This window comes from Danio aesculapii, chromosome 9 (assembly GCF_903798145.1).
Source record: "Danio aesculapii chromosome 9, fDanAes4.1, whole genome shotgun sequence".
NCBI lineage: Eukaryota > Metazoa > Chordata > Actinopteri > Cypriniformes > Danionidae > Danio > Danio aesculapii.
The window spans coordinates 30,495,717-30,517,099 of NC_079443.1; the positions used below are offsets into that span (position 1 = coordinate 30,495,717).

At 35.5% G+C, this 21,383-nt stretch overlaps 1 protein-coding gene across 1 annotated transcript in view; it reads left to right on the forward strand.

Annotated features, from left to right (window-relative positions):
• LOC130235040 (UDP-glucose:glycoprotein glucosyltransferase 2-like) overlaps window positions 1-21,383 on the forward strand; it is a 54,229-nt gene that overhangs the window by 11,520 nt on the left and 21,326 nt on the right. Inside the window, 15 exon segments of the mRNA XM_056465410.1 lie at window positions 1,097-1,216; window positions 1,556-1,651; window positions 2,260-2,394; window positions 2,528-2,603; window positions 2,606-2,663; window positions 4,119-4,272; window positions 4,950-5,073; window positions 5,287-5,385; window positions 5,995-6,089; window positions 6,923-7,132; window positions 14,154-14,285; window positions 17,397-17,536; window positions 17,641-17,736; window positions 19,911-20,013; window positions 21,294-21,373. Coding sequence (XP_056321385.1) covers window positions 1,097-1,216; window positions 1,556-1,651; window positions 2,260-2,394; window positions 2,528-2,603; window positions 2,606-2,663; window positions 4,119-4,272; window positions 4,950-5,073; window positions 5,287-5,385; window positions 5,995-6,089; window positions 6,923-7,132; window positions 14,154-14,285; window positions 17,397-17,536; window positions 17,641-17,736; window positions 19,911-20,013; window positions 21,294-21,373 — 1,718 coding nt within the window.

Below are 21,383 nucleotides of genomic sequence, written 5' to 3' on the forward strand. Positions count from 1 at the left end.
TAAATACAGTTAGTATCACTAAAATGCGTCCTAAATTCATCATATTTGGCGTTTTAGATTCTTTTGAACACACGTAGGTGCTGCTTGTCAATCAGACAACGCTTTATGTCCTTCTTGCTGTCAATTGCAAGAAAAATAATGGATGAAAGGTTTATGATAAACCGCTTCGAGTTTCAACTTTAACTGCAGCCGCTGTGTAACACCATCACGCACGTGCACACAAAGCGGAGTCAGATTTGTCCTCGTAGTCATATTTTGATACAACACCTGAGCATTGAGCACCGATGACTTTGACAATCACAGTGCATAATATAAATACAGAATGTGGCGGTGAGTTAAGAACCCCTATGCTAAATTCAGTGACTGGCACACCTCTCCCCCTGCTGCTGTGAAGGCTGTCTGATCAGATGCATGTGTGCACACAGTGATAGCCCTCACGTGCGCTCGTTATAATCGACATAAATATACAATCTTACATCATCAACACATGGCAAGCAACGTAGTAATAATAACAAATAATCACATTAGATTGCAAACAACCAAACAAGTTGTTTAGCATGTGTGCAGCGCTGCTATTATGTTTACACATGTATATAAATCTTTTAATAGTTTAAGATTTGAACCAAAATACACAATGACACTCTATCAAACATATCTACAATAAGGAACATGGTTACTTACTGAGTTATTAACACACAGCAACACCACACAAAGAAAGGACGGACTTTGAAGGAATAAACAATGTGAGGAAAGCTCCATTATTGTGCAGTGGACAAGTCTGAACAAGTTCTGCCCACGCATGCGCGATGCAGGCAGTTCTGTACAAATACGCAATTTATCAGCTTAAAGATATCGGTCTAATATTGACATCAGACCAATAATGATAACTTTAAAAATAGCATTTATCGGCCGATAACGGTATGGCTGCCGATATATTGTGCATTCCTATATCTGAAAAAGCATAACAGGGTCATGAGCTTCTTAAATGATCTTAATTTGGTTGATTTAGAGCACATTTTTATTAGAAAATAATAGAGATTCACATGTAGACTTTTGCAATTTAACAAATGCCCATTGTTGTTTGTGTGGTTTCTAGTGGGTTAATGATATTGAGAAGGACTCCATGTATCGTCACTGGCCCTCGAGTCTCCAGGAGCTCCTCAGAGCAACATTTCCTGGTGTTATTCGACAAATACGCCGTAACTTCTATAACCTGGTGAGTCAGCTTGTTTGTGAGTTGATTATAGTGTGAGCTCAAATCTAGCTGCGTGTGCACAGATTAATGCAGTGATGTTTATCCCCTGATATTGCCTGTTTTTAAGCACTGCAGCTGACTTGCTTTTTAAAAATGTGTTCAATCCTAACTTTCTGCCATGTTTTTTGGCAGATGTTAATTAATACATTTTCACTCGATAGCTCAATTTCCTTTCGACTTATCCCCTTCTTTATGAGTGGCTGCCACAGCAGAATGCACCGCCTAATAAACTTTTGATTGAAATAAATTTGAGATGTTTTTTTGTGATCGTTTGAAAGGTGTTTTCTTTGTTGTTTGCAGGTTCTGTTTCTTGACCCAGCACAGGAAGAGAGCATTGAGCTTGTGAAGTTAGCAGAACTCTTTTACAAACACAACATTCCCCTCAGGTACCGTATGGTAACTTAACAATGGAGATTAATAGAGTTTAACTTTTAAATTTTGTTTACTAATTATTATTATTATTATCTAATTGTCAGTTTTTGAATAATTACTGGTAAAACATATACTGTAAAAACAAATTATGACAAAGTCAAGGCAAATAATTGTTTTCACATTGCTTTAACTTATTTTAATAGTTAATCAGGTTTAACCTCTTTTTTTAAGTTATATAAAACTTACCTTAATATTTTTAGTCTATTTGATTGATGTAAGTTGAGGTGACTAGAAAATATTATTTAATTCAACTAAAAAATCAAGGCAGCAATAATTGTTTTACAGTGTAAAATAGACCTTTTGGCAGAGAAAGTTCTTTAACCTTTATAATTTATTACACTTCATGGTTTCTTGCTTTCCACGTATATAATTCAAATTAAAATCAATGTTTAATGTTATTTTTATTGATCTTTTTGGTAAATAACCATGTGATGAGGAGTAGTTGACATTGTTCCTTACTTAACATTCAACAAACAAGCCTTATTTTATTATCATCATGAGCTCTTCTGTATTAATCATTTTCGTTTGTTGATTGGTGTTGAGGTTTTAATACCAGATTCTGTGTCTCTTAGGATTGGTTTGTACTGGTTGTCAGTTCTGATGATGAAGTGGATGGACTTTCGGATGCTGGTGTTGCTCTCTTCAGACTGTTAAATTACATTTCAGAGGAGTATGACGAAGCTCAGGCTTTCACATCCATGGTGTCAGTGAGTGCCTTTGTGTTTGCTGTGACTGCTTTAAATCTCAAAATTACTCTCATTGACTGTTATGTAAGCAAATGCACTGTTTTGTTTGGCCATTATATTTTAGTGAGCATGTTTGTTTATTTTCTCCATTCAGATATTTAATAGAATTGGAGTAGGGAAGACACTCTCTGTCGACACAATAAAAGCATATCTGAAAAAGAAATTTCCAAAAGCAATGCTGCCAGAATTCTTGGAGTGGATTCAAGCTATGATGACAACAGAAAGGTAATGTTATTAGAAAGCATAATGCGGTCCATAACAACAAAAAATGTCATTTATAAATACTGTATATGACATTATATTGTGAAAATAATTATTTACAAATTTCTATACACAATTTATATTATTGTTAACAATTTTAAAACTGATATTTTAAAACATTAGTTGGCTGCCCTGTTTAAACTTTCTGTCAAAATGCATTTTCCACAACACTTTATGAGCTAGTCTAAGCTTCCTATAACTTCCTAAGATGGTTGAAAATCTAGTTGAATGTGTTTAAATGGCCAATAAAGACCACCTACTCTTCACCTACTGACTACTGTATGACATTGTAAGTTTGGAATGACAAAAAATCTTTTAATAGACATGCATTTGGTTGAGTTTTGAAGCTGTTAGAGCATAAATTGTATTATTCACTTTAGTTTCTTATTGGATTCACATGTAATAGCACACATTTATTTTGCAACATTAGTTGAAAAATTAGAAAAAGTGCATACATAAACCTGACCATAGAAATCCGAAAAATGGTCAAAAGTAGACAGTAAATACGGATATAAAGAGAAATGTGCCTTGTCTGCTTGTGAAGCATAGATATTTACATTAGATGTTGCCTACACAATTGTTGTCTATTGGAAGAAATGCGTCAATAGAGTCGCCATTTTAGTACAGGGTAGCGATCCTTTGAAATGAATGTGGGACCAAGGTGCAGTGGAGCGCTGGCCATCCAGAGCAAGAGATATATATAAATATATACAAACAGTATATCTATGATCGTGAGTTTTCCCAGTGCTCAGTACGCAAATTTCTTTGGTAAGCAATTCATTTGTGAATGAATCTCCGTTATGAAGGTTTCGTTTGAACCATCGGTATCCCTGCAGCTCAATATGCAAATCCACCTGTCTGATCTAAATGGTACAGTATAACATCTGTAATATTCCATAATTTAGGGTGGACATTGTGCACATTGAGGCGCAGGCACTGTTATGTTATCAGGCACCCTTATAAGTTATTTTATAAACTAGCTATCACTTCACTTAGCTGACAATAATACTATAATAGTATTTAGTGCAAGTTGGTGCTACTTTGCCTTATAGTCAGTGCAGTAAGAGACTATTACCATCAATAGTGTGACTTTAGCACAAAAGTTTGTAACATACAAAAACATAAACTAAATCTTACCTATGAAATGTTTGTTTATGTTTTGTTTTTCGTTACAACACCCATACACAGCACAAAAGTCCAGCATCTTCAGGATTGGCTTTAGTCTTGACTGCTGTTGAATGACTTTTGTTCTGGGAGCACTGTACAAATGTGGTGGTAATATTGACGCATGCTCGTGGCCCTTATGCCATATCTAGTGTATATATCTATGCTTGTGAAGTTGTCACAGACATAAGACTTGTTTTGAAACCAAGATGTCAGCACGTTGTAAATATTTCTATGATTTGTTTGTCAGGCTGGTGGAGCGTTTACAAGAAGAGTGGTTTAGGTGCTTTACCAGTGGGCCTGTTCAATGGTGTCCCACTCAGTAGTGATGAGATGGACCCGGAGGAGCTGGAAACAGTTCTGCTGCAGAAAATCATGGAAACTACAAACTTCTTCCAGAGATCTGTCTTCATGGTATGGCATACATTTTTGCTTGAAAACTATTACATTTACTGCCTCAATTGCTTTGTTTTCAAGTACTTGCCAGCTTCTACTTTATTAGGTTCACCTGCTAGAATCGGATTGCAGACCAGGCAACTTTTCTTCCAATCTTCTGTTGTAAAATTTCAAATTTAGCACCAGATTGCTGATCTACCATTTCAGGAACGACATCCATATTCTCTTCTGCTGCTGTAGCTCATCTGCTTCAAGGTTTATCATGTTTTGAGTCCAGAGATGCTCTTCTGTAGACCTTGGTTGTAACAAGTGGTTATCTGAGTCACTTATGCATCTCTGTCAGCTCAAAACCGTTCAACTCATTGTCTTCTGCCAATTACTTGATGTAAACCCTGGAGATGGTTGTGCATGAAAATCTCAGCAGATCAGCATTTTCTTCAACAACTAGGATTTAACCAACATTTAATCCAATTCCTAACTTCAGTAAATCATCTTGAACACATCTACTTGCCTTAATACATTGTTTGCTGCTACCGCGTGATTAGCTGATTAGACTTCAATGAGTAATTGAACAGCTGTACCTAATAAAGTGGCCAGTGAGTGTTTATCTCAACAGTGTTGAATGGCTTCCTGAATTTCCATTGACTATGATGTTTTTAGTTTGTTTTATTTTTTTATTATTTTTTTATATGCAGGGTCAGATCACAGAGAGTGTTGATGTGGTGGACTTCCAGATGGAGCAGGCCAATGTTGTTCCTCGTATCAACCCTTTGATTCTGAGCTCTGACAGGCGGTATCTGGATTTTACTGCCTCACCAGGTACCATTTTAATGATCATCTGACACGAAACAATGTCAATACAAATATTAATCACCTTACTAAAATGTCATCAGTTTCTCAGTCATTCTTACTCTGCAATCTTAACAGTAAATTGTCACGCCACTATCAGCATGTCATAACCGATATCATCACAGTGTACATTATTAACTTGCTTAATTTGTTGTTGTTGTTGTTGTTACTACAATAAAACAGTTGCTGATGACTGGGATGACTCGAATATGTTTTCATACTTGGACTCCAGAGACAAAACAGGAGTTATCTCTAAGAGAATGAAGTATTTCATCAGAGAGGGTGGGTCTTGTCTTATTTTACTATTATTTTATAATATTTAGGTCATTTACAATGAATACTAGGTGTGTAGGAGAAAATGTTAATACATGGATGCTTATATCAAAATATGGCCAATATTTTATTACTTTTTGTTTGAATATTAGATAAATTTCTTTACAGTCCACTATAGTAATTTTTTATTAATTAATTTATTTTGATGATGGGCAAGGTCACCTTTATCATGCAGTAAGATAGCAAAAATAAGATAGCAGCATCGCAGAAAGATCTATACAACATTTATGACAGGCTTTCATTGAAGTGTTGTTCAGATTTTCTGCTTGACAGTCCCATTCATTGGCACTGCCACAGTAATATCTTTATGTTCAGTTAAAACAGATGATGCCAAAGTTCTCCCTTTGGTTTACATAATTTGAAGTTTGAGAATATTCCACAGATATATCACATTGTATTTAAAATTACAATATTATTATATCGACACATTTATTGTGATAACATTTCACCGTTGGAACTCCCCTAATACAGTTTGGTTTAATAATGTTAGTTTCAGTAATTTAGCATATATAAACATAGACTTCTTGGCTCAAACAGTGTTTTCGTCTTCTGCTGTAGAGGCTGAGGTGTTGTATGGAGTGACCATGTGGATTGTAGCAGATATTGAACAGCCCTCTGGGAGACAGTTGCTCCGGAATGCCTTGAAACATATGGTGAGCTACTGCAGTTTTTATATCCAATTAGTTGAATCCACAGGAATCACGTCTTCAGAGAGCAGAGGCCCTCGTGCAATTTAGTAATTAATCCGAGAGCAATTAATCTTTGAAAATCTTGTGGTGTTGCTTAATGAACAAAATCTGGAGGTAATGATCCCATTGTTTATATATTTCCTTATGTATTTTTTGGAGATTACATTCCAAAGTGTTGTGGTTTTGTTTTTCAGTCATTATGTTTGGGAGGAAGTGGAAACCACTATTCTGAGCAAGTCAAAAGCAGAACATAATTAACACGTTATGTTTAGTCAACCAAAATCTAATCTAGTCTCAGAAAGAGCTTAAGAGTTATGTTGCGAAGTGCAATGCAGATTTAATGTGTAATCGCAGTTTTGAATAACTATACATTTTAATTATCACAGATACTGATCCTATAAGATTCAGTGAGTTCTCAAATGTGCTATATGTATAACAATAGAGCTGTTAACACACAAGTGCTCTTAAAGAGATAATTCACCCAAAAATCATGTCATCTCAATTTATAAGGCCTCAATATGTCATCAGCAGCTATGAATGTTACTTTTATTTTGGTCACCAATGACCATCATTTCAGCTTTAAATCCTCTTTAATGTCTTAATAAAGAAAGAAAGATACCTACATCCTGACTTCAGGATGAATAAATTGACAGCCAATTAAATTTTTTGAGGGAACCATATAAAAAAGCCAGCTATCTTTTAACCCAGATAGTTTACAACTTGATATGGTTAATGAAACAGTTTTGTTATGATATCCTTTTTCGGTAAAGTCTCTGATCCATTTTATTTGTTTGCAGAAATCCAGCAGTTCCAGCTGTCGTGTCGGGGTGATCAATAACCCCAATAGAAAGCCCACTGAGGAGAACAGCGTTCTGTACAGAGCCGTCTGGGCTTCTCTTCTCACTCAAAGCAGCAAGAACACGCTCGACTTCACTCTAAAACTCCTCAAAGAAGAAAATGTTGAACTCCTCAAACAAGGCACCAAGATTAAGCACTTACTTAAACAGGTCAGTGGACTGTGAAATACTGTGTCTGGGTAATGTGGAATTATGTATGGAGAATTTGGACTTGGATTTATCTCAACACACCTGCTCTTTTGCGCTCTTGTCTGTCATTTTTTTCCATTTTAATTGGTCACTTGTTCAGTTGGCAGACAACATGTCTTCTTTTTCTCCTGTCAGTTTACATTTTGTGTTGACTGGAGACTATATTGCAATATTACAGGGTGCCCGCTGGGTCTTAAAATATTTTTAAATTGTTTTAGGTCTTAAATAGTTTTAAACAGGTCTTAATTTAGCTTTGTCCAAACAAAGCTATACTCAGTTGGGCCACCAACCATCCGATCACCAATAAAACCTTATTTTTATATTTAATTAAATTTTTTTATTGCAAAGAGATGCAATTCTCAACAGCTGTTAGACATTTTTACTGCAAATTCTACAAATTAAATTCCCTTATCAGGAAAAAAACTTAAGACAATTACATGATTTCTCATGATAATACTAGGCCGTTAGAAAAAATCTTAACCCTGCATAAGTCTGAAATTTCATTCTTAATGGTCTTAAAAAGTCTTAAATTTGACTTGATGAAATTGCAGAAACCCTTCATTACAAGTGGTTAATTAATCAGTCTATAAAAGGATAATTCACCCAAAATTAAAAAATCTGTCATTATTTACTCATACTTCACTTGTTACAAAGCTGAGTTTCTTTTGCTGAACACAAACAAAGATATACTGAAGAATGTTTGGTAAACAAAACAGCCATTGACTTCCATAGCAAAATGTTGTCAGCTGTTAATGGTTGCAAAACTATTATGGAAATAAAATAAGATTAATGACTTCAAAAAATAGACCATTAAACATGACTTATTCATGTTTTTATACATATTTTATACTTCCTTTTTTTAAAGCAATTTTTTTACATCTACAATATGTGGTTACTTTAAGTTTTAATGTACTATACCAATTTTAATATATTTTTATCCCAGTAAAATACTTATTAATTGCATAAATAATTGATGAATTGCGGAAGCCTTTATCATGATATAGGTACATTTTGGTAATTTATTTCATTTTTAGCGAAGTGGAGGTGAGGTTTGGGCAATACAGTATGTGTTTTATGTATATTAGAGGCATGTAAGTGTATGTATATAGTAATTGTATGTTGTATGCCAGCGTCAAATATGAATATTTTCCCAGAACCTCTGTACAGACAATAAAGTAAAACTTCAGAAACAAAAAGTGCTATATAGTATGCTATTAACATATATACTGTAGTATGCTGTTCAAATACTATACATTTAGACAACACAGCGTTACAATGAATAGCATACAGGTAAGGCTTTGACAGTACAATCTTAAGGGAATATAAATAAGGCAATAGAGCATAAACAAATAATAACTAGTATCAACAAACGTATATATTATATTTGTCTGTAATGAATAATTAGAATAATCAATGTGACACAATACATGGTGCATCATTAACTGTATTATTAAAGTAATTATTAAGGCTGAAATGGAAAAGATTACCTTTATATAAAGCTTCAACATCACATATTGCTAAAACCATTATATTGTGCTTCTTCAAGCTTATTTCTTTATATAAAGTGTTTTCTTGGCAGATAATAGCTTGTGTGCTGTCCAGTCTAGCTGTTACCGTCTAGAAGGCTTGTGTCTTCCCAAGATATCAAATACAACTTTTATAGATTCCTCCTGTCATCGCCTTGATAAAATGACACAAGCAGGGTCTCTCTCCTTTTCTGTGATGTTCTCCAGTGGAAACCACTCAGCCACATGCAATTTTCTCTGACTTACAGACAACTGCATTTGTGGGAATGGTTGCCCTGTACCTCGTATAGCCACAGTCCTAATCTACGGTCTTATTGACAGGGTATTGCAACCCTCAGAAAATAGATTGATCTGTCAGGCACATGTAGAGCTTTCTGTTGGATCCTTCTGTCTTCTTTTTATTTTATTGTCTCTCTTTCTCCATCCTGCTCCCTCTATTTATTTCCATCGTAACATATAAGATAAAAGAAAGTGTTCCGTCCAGCCCAGCATTCCTATTTTTATTAGTTGAAAATGTGTGGGGAGAGAGGTTTCTGGTTTCCTGAGAGTTTGTGCTCGAGACCTTTAATGGCTCTATTATTGGATGGCAGGGAGAGGTGTTGTGCTGATATTAGCATTTCTTTTCATGTGGGCCAAATGTTGGAAGCACTAATAATCTGACTCTGCGCAGCTCATACACCCGAGATTTGGTATCGACACTGAAGCCATTTTTAATTACAAGTCTGATAAATGAAAACGTTTAATGATTGATTAGTGCTACACGCTCTCCGGTGGCGACACATTTTTCATAGGTCTGGCCAATTTAATATTCCTCTCAGAAAGCTCTAATGAGTGCACTTGCACAAATGTCCCCCTTTTGTTGTCAATAACTCATTGATTGACTATTTTCTTGTTGCAGTGTAATCAGAAAACTAACTAATGAGCCAATCGATTTCTTCTATCTACATTTTTAACTATGCTTAGCTTACTTTTACTTGTACTAAACGTACAGTCTTGACACAAGTGTGCATAAGATTCTGCCCCTTTATATAATGAAGTTCACAATGTCAGTCAGGAAAATGAATATTCAAAAAAATGTATTCCTTGAATTAAGTCCGTGTGGTGTTTATTCTGTTTGACAATAGCTCGTGTATTCATTACATCTGTCTGTTCAGTTGTTGTTTTTGTTCTGTCTGCTGTCTGTTTATTCAGTCTATCCATTGTTTTGTTTTCTGTTTGTTGTCTCTTTATTCAGTCTATCCATTGTTTTGTTTTCTGTCTGTTGTCTCTTTGTTCAGTCTATCCATTGTTTTGTTTTCTGTCTGTCGTTTCTTTGTTCAGTCTATCAATTGTTTTGTTTTCTGTCTATTGTCTCTTTGTTCAGTCTATCCATTGTTTTGTTTTCTGTGTGTCGTCTCTTTGTTCAGTCTATCAATTGTTTTGTTTTCTGTCTGTTGTCTCTTTGTTCAGTCTATCCACTTTGTTTTCTGTCTGTTGTTTCTTTGTTCAGTCTGTCCATAGTTTTGTTTTCTGTCTGTTGTCTCTTTGTTCAGTCTATCCATTATTTTGTTTTCTGTCTGTTGTCTCTTTGTTCAGTCTATCCATTGTTTTGTTTTCTGTGTGTCGTCTCTTTGTTCAGTCTATCCATTGTTTTGTTTTCTGTCTGTTGTCTCTTTGTTCAGTCTATCCATTGTTTTGTTTTCTGTCTGTCGTTTCTTTGTTCAGTCTATCCATTGTTTTGTTTTCTGTCTGTTGTCTCTTTGTTCAGTCTATCCATTGTTTTGTTTTCTGTCTGTTGTCTCTTTGTTCAGTCTATCCATTGTTTTGTTTTCTGTGTGTCGTCTCTTTGTTCAGTCTATCAATTGTTTTGTTTTCTGTCTGTTGTCTCTTTGTTCAGTCTATCCACTTTGTTTTCTGTCTGTTGTTTCTTTGTTCAGTCTGTCCATAGTTTTGTTTTCTGTCTGTTGTCTCTTTGTTCAGTCTATCCATTATTTTGTTTTCTGTCTGTTGTCTCTTTGTTCAGTCTATCCATTGTTTTGTTTTCTGTGTGTCGTCTCTTTGTTCAGTCTATCCATTGTTTTGTTTTCTGTCTGTTGTCTCTTTGTTCAGTCTATCCATTGTTTTGTTTTCTGTCTGTCGTTTCTTTGTTCAGTCTATCCATTGTTTTGTTTTCTGTCTGTTGTCTCTTTGTTCAGTCTATCCATTGTTTTGTTTTCTGTCTGTTGTCTCTTTGTTCAGTCTATCCATTGTTTTGTTTTCTGTGTGTCGTCTCTTTGTTCAGTCTATCCATTGTTTTGTTTTCTGTCTGTCGTTTCTTTGTTCAGTCTATCCATTGTTTTGTTTTCTGTCTGTTGTCTCTTTGTTCAGTCTATCCATTGTTTTGTTTTCTGTCTGTTGTCTCTTTGTTCAGTCTATCCATTGTTTTGTTTTCTGTGTGTCGTCTCTTTGTTCAGTCTATCAATTGTTTTGTTTTCTGTCTGTTGTCTCTTTGTTCAGTCTATCCACTTTGTTTTCTGTCTGTTGTTTCTTTGTTCAGTCTGTCCATAGTTTTGTTTTCTGTCTGTTGTCTCTTTGTTCAGTCTATCCATTATTTTGTTTTCTGTCTGTTGTCTCTTTGTTCAGTCTATCCATTGTTTTGTTTTCTGTGTGTCGTCTCTTTGTTCAGTCTATCCATTGTTTTGTTTTCTGTCTGTCGTTTCTTTGTTCAGTCTATCCATTGTTTTGTTTTCTGTCTGTTGTCTCTTTGTTCAGTCTATCCATTGTTTTGTTTTCTGTCTGTTGTCTCTTTGTTCAGTCTATCAATTGTTTTGTTTTCTGTCTGTTGTCTCTTTGTTCAGTCTATCCATTATTTTGTTTTCTGTCTGTTGTCTCTTTGTTCAGTCTATCCATTGTTTTGTTTTCTGTCTGTTGTCTCTTTGTTCAGTCTATCCATTGTTTTGTTTTCTGTCTGTTGTCTCTTTGTTCAGTCTATCCATTGTTGTGTTTTCTGTCTGTTGTCTTTGTGTTCAGTCTATCCACTTTGTTTTCTGTCTGTTGTCTCTTTGTTCAGTCTATCCATTGTTTTGTTTTCTGTCTGTGGTTTATTTGTTCAGTCTATCAATTGTTTTGTTTTCTGTCTGTTGTCTCTTTGTTCAGTCTATCAATTGTTTTGTTTTCTGTCTGTTGTCTCTTTGTTCAGTCTATCCATTGTTTTGTTTTCTGTCTGTTGTCTGTTTGTTCAGTCTATCCATTGTTTTGTTTTCTGTCTGTTGTCTGTTTGTTCAGTCTATCCATTGTTTTGTTTTCTGTCTGTTGTCTCTTTGTTCAGTCTATCCATTGTTTTGTTTTCTGTCTGTTGTCTTTGTTCAGTCTATCCACTTTGTTTTCAGTCTGTTGTCTCTTTGTTCAATCTATCCACTTTGTTTTCAGTCTGTTGTCTCTTTGTTTAGTCTATCCATTGTTTTGTTTTCTGTCTGTTGTCTTTGCGTTCAGTCTATCCACTTTGTTTTCAGTCTGTTGTCTCTTTGTTTAGTCTATCCATTGTTTTGTTTTCTGTCTGTTGTCTCTTTGTTCAGTCTATCCACTTTGTTTTCAGTCTGTTGTCTCTTTGTTCAGTCTATCCACTTTGTTTTCAGTCTGTTGTCTCTTTGTTTAATCTATCCATTGTTTTGTTTTCTGTATGTTGTCTCTTTGTTCAGTCTATCCATTGTTTTGTTTTCTGTCTGTTGTCTCTTTGTCCAGTCTGTCCTTTGTTTTTTTTCTGTCAGTTGTTACTTTATTCAGTCTATCTATTGTTTCGTTTCTGTCTGCCATCTAAATCAGTTTTGTCTGTCATTTGCTCATTAATTGGTCATTCTGTTTGTAGTTCCTACATTCAATCTGTTGTTTGTTTGTCTTGACTGTTTGTTTTCCCTGTCTGTTAGATTGTCTGTTTGTCATTAATTTGTTCTTTTCTATCATTCATTTGTTTTGCTTCTTCTTTTTTATATCTGTCATTTGTTCTCTTTATCATCTCCTCATTATGTTTGTTGTTTGTTCATTTGTTCTTTCTTTCATTTACCTTGTCCATGTTATCTCTTTGTCAAAACGATCTGTTGTGTATTCTTTCATTCTCATTTGGTCTGTCTGTTGTTGTGTTTTTTTTTTTTTTTTGTTTGTTTTTTGTTGGTTATTCTATATAGTATCATTCATACACTTTTGTTTATATTTTTGTTTGTCATTCAGTGCATGTTGTTCAGTAGATTTGTTGGTCATTCGTTAGTTCTTCAGATCTTCATTAGTTCTTCTGTCTTTTGTTTTTGTTTGTTTGTTTGTTTGTTTGTTTGTTTGTTTTTCTGCAACTCTGTTGTTCTATCTGATGTTGACTCTAACTTGAAACATTGCAATGGTTGATGATATCGGGGCTTTTGGGCATGGTGACTGTAAATACATGTGTATACATATTTTAACATCTTTAACAAATTCATTAAGCAAATATTTTAGAACATCTAATATAATTGTATTTATAATCATTGGAAATATCAGGAACACGTATAAAATCATCCAAATTTTGGAGGCTGAACTCGGATCCATGTATGTTGCATTGAATAGAATAAAATTATTATCCGCATATTAATGACTTTAAAACACTCACAAAACTGTTTCTCATGAAGAAAAACCAGTTTACGTGCATGGCGTTAAATTTGCAGGTTGAAGAGAATCAAGCAGCTGTTGCCTCTTTCAAAAATCATATTTGTAGTCAAATATGTATTTATTTTGCAAATTAATATTGGGACTGGAAACAGAACAATCTGCTTAATACATTTTTGCCCTATCAAAGACAAGGTTTAAATTCATCTTGGCAGGGTGCTTTAACAGCCCATCATGTTCTGTTTTAGATTGAGTTTGAGCAGATGGAGAGAAGGTGGTGTTTAGCGGCTGTTTGAATGCATTCAACAACATGCACATCTACACTTTAATACAGGGGTGTCAAACTCTGATCTTGGAGGGGTGCAGCCCTGCAGAGTTTATTTCCAACCCTGCTTCAACACATTCACACAAGCCTGAAGGACTCGATTAGTTTGATCAGGTGTGTTTGTGGATTTAAGCTAAACTGTGCAGAGCTGCAGAGTCCTATCAAATGCATTTTCTACAACCTCTTGATGTGCATCCAATCCATAAAGTGGACAAGAACATTTCACATTCTGTTTACATCTTGAGATAGGATAGCTGACCTAAAAATCTGGTGTAAACAGCGCAGGTTTTTTGTGTGTGGTTTGTTGCTGGTGGGATCACGATGTTGGCTGCAAGATTCATGTCTGTCAGCCATTGATGATTGACAGTGACATTGTATATTGATTCAACAATCAACACTAATCTGTTGTCTGTCCCTTCTGTCAGTTGTCTGTTAGTTCATATTCTTTCTGTCAGTCACTCATACTGTTGTTTGTTTGTTTGTTCTTTCATTGTATAAACTGCCTATTAATTTTTATTAAGTGTGTGTCTTTTTTGTCTTATAGGGTATGGACCACGATGCCTTTGAGAAGAAGTTCAACACGATGGAGGTGGATTTCCTGCACAGCCAGCAGAAGTACTGTAGGGAAGTGTTAAAGCTCCAAGCAGGACAAAGAGCTGTGGTCAGCAACGGCAGGGTGAGACACCTAAAAACATCATTTCCATAGGAGTTATGCAATCATTTATAACCTAATGGCCTACAGTACGGTGGGCTGATCTGGATGATAAATAGTCTGAACTGTAAGGTCTGACCAGTTGGTCTCTCAGATGGGGCTGCTCATTTTGTTGCGCCAGTATTAAGCGGTTTGCATGGCCCGTCCTGACCTGTGAGGGGAGAGATGAAGCCTGGCATTAATTCACCGGAATCCACTCAGCATCCTTCGCTGCAGGGGTTACAGGTCACATGGAGCCACAGGACTGTCATATTGCTCTGCTTTCTCAGCGCAGTCTTTGTTGACAGACAAGCACAAAATGGTCACAGCCTGAAGCTGCAGTGACATGTCCCATCATTCTCCAAAACATCAGTGTGATCCCCAGAATTTAATAGTCTTTTGAAAGAGCTGTGGTTGCATCATTTCTGCTTTTTTTAGCTAAAATGTAGCTAATATATTTAATATTTTAAACATTTGTTATTTAATATTATGTGTTATGTTTATATATCATTTAACGTTTTTTTATGTATATTTTTATATATCAATATTTTAAAGGGTTTTTTTTTGTAATTCATTGAGTTTTTAATATGCATTATTCCATATATTAAATTAAATTACTATAATATTCTATTTTTAATGTAAGGTTACAAGCAATGTTGTATATAGAGATATATGATATAGAGATAATATAATTTTCAACTTGTGTATTTGGCTCTAAATCATAACTAGACTAACTTAAACCATAACTTGATATAACTGCTAATAAACATACATTAGTTGAGTATATTTTGGTTTAATTTTATATATAATTGAATAAAGTATTTAAATCCGCTTATATATGAGATAATTTTTTATGTGATCATTATTTTTCTGTACATTGTATCATATTAGGGTTGGCACGGTGGCTCAGTGGTTTGCACTGTTGCCTCACATCAAGAAGGTCGCTGGTTCAAGCCTCGGCTGGGCCAGTTGGCAATTCTGTGTGGAGTTTGCATGTTCTCCCTGTGTTGGTGTGGGTTTCCTCCGGGTACTCAGGTTTCCCCCACAGTCCAAAGACATGCTGTATAGGTGAATTGAATAAGCCAGGGGTGTCCAAACTTGGTCCTGGAGGGTCAGTGTCCTGCATATTTTAGTTCCAACCCCAATTAGACACACCTAGGGCCTCATGTATCAACGCTGCGTGCACACAAAACTTTGCGTACGCCAGATTTCATGCTCACTTTGGATTTACTAACGATGAAATTAACGTGAGAATGTGCGTTGGTCCACGCCAACTTCATGTTTGGCATCCGTGCATTTCTTGTGTGTGTTTGTTTTATTTCCAATGGCGAGTCCTAGAGGCAGTTGTGTTAAATTGCACACTACAAGGTATCTTTGAGCCGTGCAATGGCAGCTGTATGGGACGGGATCATCCGCATGTCAACGTGGCAGGCACTCGGTCAGTTGTAGAGCGGTCACTGTTGAAATGCCAGTGGCACTGCCTTGAAAAGAACAGAGGGGTGCTGCTATACCGCCCTAACAAGTGTTCCTCTAATACATCTGTGTCTCCCACAGACAGGCCCGGATTAAGAATTCAGAGGCCCCTGGGCACAATGTCTTGTAGAGCCCCCTACCTGGCCGCACCCCTATAGTTGAATAAAAAAACAAGATTAATGTCATTTTTTAAATAAAATTAATCTATAATGTATTGCCCACATTTTTTAAATAAATGATATACAATACAATTCGAGTCTACAAAGATTTAACTTATTTTTAAAGCATTCAAAGCACACTTTGAAAAAATATATACTAATACAACTAGTGAAAATTAATAGTTTAATATACTTGTATTAATAGTTTAATATACTTGTTCAGGTTCACTGAAGCAGTACTAAAATTTATATTTAAGGGTATTTTTAATGTATAACTTTTACAAACTTATAATGCATTTGATTTGGATATAACACCTCTCCAATCCAATTCAGTTCTAAGAATCTGAGTCTTCCATAATACACACACTTATTTATGATTCCTACTTGTCTTCCTCGTGATGAAGAGTAGGCAAAATCTCATATGTAGTGAGGGAAAAAAGAAGAATTCATCAGACGCTGGATTCGAGCCGGGTTCATGATCAATCGTGTCAAAATATGTTGCCATGCGCTTTACGAGCTTTGCCACTCACGCTACTGTTTACCGCTCTCTTTATTTCTGTTGTCTCTGTTAATCAAACGGTTTGCACTTGGCCTAAATAGACTCTACAAAATCTGCATTTTTTTCACCCCCTCGCAGGGGCCCCAAGTGCAAGTTTTCATTCACTGCCAGTGCAATGTTCAGACCCCACTGCATTAACCGCATCAGCAAAACTCTCCCACTCACATTTTTTTCTTTTGTTATTAATTCCGGAGGAATAACTTGCAAATAACAGTTTTTCTCAGGTCTACCTCAGTTTTTCTTATAGGAGCACCTCCAATTCACATTCTGTGAAGTTTCTGCTTGCTTTTGCCATTGCTTTTTTGTTTGGTTTTGCTAAAGTAGAGTCATTACCATATTTATTAGGGGGAGGAGGCAGGGAGGGGTTTTGCGCTCGTGCACGTGCGCTCAGTTTCACGTTAATTCGGATGTACAAAGAGAATATGCTTGGGATTCCGCGTACGCAGTGTTTCATACATCTGAATCTTTTACTGCGTACGCACATTTACAGCTTTGTGCTGCTTCATGGCTCTAAACAATAACAGAGTAAATGTAGCGTGTTTGCTTGCAAAATCCAGGCAAAAGACGTTCTGAAAGCCAAATAAAAAATGTACAGATGATAAACTAAATTGGCAAGAAACTGAGAACTGGTTAACTTGAATATATTGTGATAAAATATAAGAGCGTATTCAGAGGGAAAACATGTATTTTAAAAGCCAGAGCGACAGTCTGGCAGTAAGCCTTGCTTTGATTTGCATTAAAAATGGTCTGCCATGCATATAAATGACTTCCTCTTGGGGATATGTTTATAAAGATTCACAGTGTAGAAGTTTGTCATTATACAACACTGCACAGTAACTGACTCTTAAAGCCAAGGCCTGTGAGATGTTTTACATTTTTAACTAATATGTCTAATATCTTCACTAGATCCTAGGCCTGCTGGACGACACAGAAGAAGAAGAAGTGTTCAGTGTGGAAGATTTCCATCTGCTAGAAATGATCACACTTCGCACCTCGGCAGAAAAGATTAAATCCAAGATCAAGCAAATGAACTTCAGTGCCCAAAAGTAGGCTATTGTTTTTTGTTTGCCACCCCAAGCCAACATATCTGTAGATGTCAACCTATTTGTTTGTGAGATGAAAACCAAAAACCCGTTATTGCTCTTCACAGGGCCAGTGATCTAATCATGAAAGTGGACGCTCTCCTTTCTTCGTCGCCTAAAGGAGAAGCCAGAAAAGATGTCAAATTTCTGAAGGACAAACACAGGTGCAGTGCTAAGATTTCCCCTGCAAATTGAGCTTTCAAATTTTGAGAAGCAAATTAATACCTTCGCCCTGATATATTTCACCAGACTCCTATACTGCAGACCATAGAAAATAACATGGTTTCATACATAAGCTGCAGTGATGGCGAAGTCTGCTTTGTGAACGCATCATTTCTTTGAGTCCGTTTGTTTCTCTTCAATGAATGGCTCTGAAAGAAAATCACAAGCTGTCCGTCCAAAATGGTCAGCTAACTCGCTCTGTGAATATGCGAGTCAGCTACATATGCTGAAACCCAGCCGAGTTGCTGTGGCTATAAACATCTCCTGTTATTATTTATGCCATTCATCACCAAGCATGAAAGGTTTTTGTCATTTCTCTGTTTGCTGGAAGCTAAACGTGTAATTGCATGTTCTTGGAAAAAAACAAGAAAGTCCTGGTGTGTCTCGGTGGATGGGGATGACCTCATATCTTGCCTGAGAAAAGATTACTGCTACATCTCAATGCACTTTTACACTCAAAAACACAACGTTTAATGTTTGTTTAAACTACTTATTTGAAAGTGAGCTGAAACAACACAATTCTTGAGTTTTTTAAAGGGAGGTTAACTTGTTTGTTTTATGTTCAATCCACTTAAAATTGTAAAAACTAATAAGTTAACTTCATTCCTTCAAGTTGTCTCAACACAAATTGAGCATTTTTACAGTTTATTATGTCCTTACTGTACAGCATTCACCTTTTTTTGGAGGTAATGTACATACTTGAGTGTGAAATCAAAGTGCATGAAGGCTTTGAGACATACAGTACTACTTTATCGTTAACGAACCGTTCTGTCGCTTATTTATGTGCCCTGTCTGTGATCTTGTCACATCAGCCACATTTCTTTCTCTATTTAATTTCTTACTGTATTGGAGATGCAGCATGTTAGTCTGCTATTCACAGGATGCAGTGAAATCTTCTCAGGTGTTTGCATAATTCTGCATTCAGGATTTAATGACTAAACACACTTTTATAGCATTTACATTTATTTGTTTACCAGACACATTTATCCAAAGTGACATTTACAAGCGAGGATATAAGAAGCACTTCAAATCACCAGAGAGCAGCAGCAAATAAATGCTATGACAAGTCTATGTTTTTGTTGTTGTTGTGGTTTTTGTCCCCTTCGGGCATATGGAAAGGAGAGAGCGTGTCTTCACAGTTCACATTGTTGTTCCAGGTGAAATATAACACGGAAAGATCAGATATTAATTAACTATCATTTTAACATCTTTACATAAGTCTCCCCATCTGCTGTGTTTGTGGTTTGTTAACACTCTTTACTGGCGATTGTCATTTTAATCCAACACAAAATGTATTGTGGGCAATATTAGTTGTTAGAGTAAACACTGATTTGACTTCAATTCTCTTCTGGAAGTAGTAGACCTTCTGGGTAAACTTTAAAATACTTCTTTCAACATGCTATGATCTGGGACACGCTGAATCTAATTTCAAATACTATTCACGATGGATAGTATGCAAATTGGGACGCAGAATATATGTTTTTGAAAAACATAAATCTCGTATTTTGGCACATCTGCAAAGTGTTTTATGACATTCTTGGGCAGTATAGATGGCGTCTCTCTTGTGGAACCGATATACAGTATATTGAGAGTATACCAACAACTACATATTATTGCTTAATGTATGTTTATTCCAATTATCCCGATAGTTCACCCAAAAATTTAACTTGCATAGTTTGCAAGCCTTTATGAGAAACAAAAAAGAAAGCTAAAATCCTGTAACCACTGACTTCTATAGTAGGAAAACCCAACATTAAAGTCAATGGATTCAGGTTATCTTTTTTTTGTGTTTAACAGTTATGACAATTTTCATTTTTGGGTGAACTAACCCTTCAAGAGTATTTTTATATGAAATATATGTTTTAGTTCATTTGTGTATTAATAATAATAATAATAATAATAATGATAATAATAATTCAGTATTAAATATCTTTAGCTTGACAATGTTTTAATAAAGTTGTTCAAAAAAAAAGTTATGCCATTAACACCTACATACGTGTGCAACTGAAGTAGTACGTTGTCATAATCAGTTGTTTAAAAACCTCTTCTGCAGTTTGAATTCAATATGTACTTTCACTCTCACTGTATTGATCTGAACAGATCTTTGTTTTAACAGTGTTCTTCATCTGGCACAAAGAGAAGATGAGGTCTTCTATGACGTGATTGCCATTGTGGATCCTCTCACCAGAGAAGCACAGAAGTTGGCTCCTTTATTGGTTGTATGTACAGCTTTAGTGATATTAAAGAATGCATTGTACCTCAGGCATGTGTGTGTGCTGTGATTCAGCTAGTTGCTCAAGGCATGTGGACTTGAAAGATTTATTCTTGTCAGGTGTCCAGTGCCTTTTCTTTTCAGAGTGGAAAAAAACATTGTTGTGTTTTATTTAAACTTGGGTTGTGGGTATGGTTTTAATTCCCTTACTTGCACAATAGCTTGTCGACATGGACTTCTATTATTTTTGTCTTTTTGAGTAGCTGTTGTTTGTTCTTTTTGTTGTTATGTCTAATTTGTTTTTTTTGCCCATTTCATTTTGCCCCAAAAAATTCAAATCACATGTGCAGGACACCTTTACATTGTGTGCAGTTGCAAGAAATAGGTTGAACATAAGTGATGTTAAAAAGTTGACTTTGATTCCCAAAGAATGTATGAACTGGTAACGTGAATGCAAGAAAAGGCCATAACAATGATTTTTTTCAAGACTCAAGTAAATAACAGGACACAAAATATTGATTTGAAAGGAATAAAAAAGTTGCTATCTTGCAGGTTCAGTCTAGACGACCTTTTATACCATTTGTTGTATCAATTTTTACTGTTTGTTATTAGTCTAATTCAAAAAATCTGACTCCAGACTTTTAAAGAGCCATGTAAGTTTGTTAATTTTAATCAATGGGAACTTAACATGAAATATTATTAGCTAATATCGATTTCCTATGAGTTAAAAGTAAAATAAAGTAATGTGATGGTTTATAAAGCTGCAATGAAACTCTTTCAAATCATGTGTTTTTGTATAGTTGAAATATGTTAATTATAATAATCAGTGCATATGAATGCTATTAAATAATATAAACACACACCCATATATTAATAAATTAATTCATTGGCTGTTAGTTTATACACCTCTTGTTTTTTTTAGATTCATCCATCTCAGTTTGATGTTCTCTTTATGTTTACATTTTACACCAAAGCAACTTGAATAGTATTCAAGATATGCATGTTAGCAGTTCATGCATTCAGGAAGCAAACTCATCATTTTCAACTTCATAAATGTTTACAGTTTGTGGATGCTTAAAGATCTGTTTTTTTACACATAAAATTGCATCTTTATACTCTTAAGTGAAAAAGGATTTTAAAAGTGCCACTGGCTTACCTGTGTGTGTGTTCCTGTGAAGCGTGACCTGGAGTCTTTCCTACTGAATGCTGTTGTTTGTGAGAAAGTGTGTGTGTGTGTGTGAGAGTAATAACCAGGCCTTCTCCTCTGTGTGTGTGTGTGTGTTGCAGGTGCTTGGTCAAGTGGTCAATATGAAAGTGCAGGTGTTCATGAACTGTCGAGCCAAGCTGTCTGAGATGCCCCTGAAGAGGTGAGAGCAA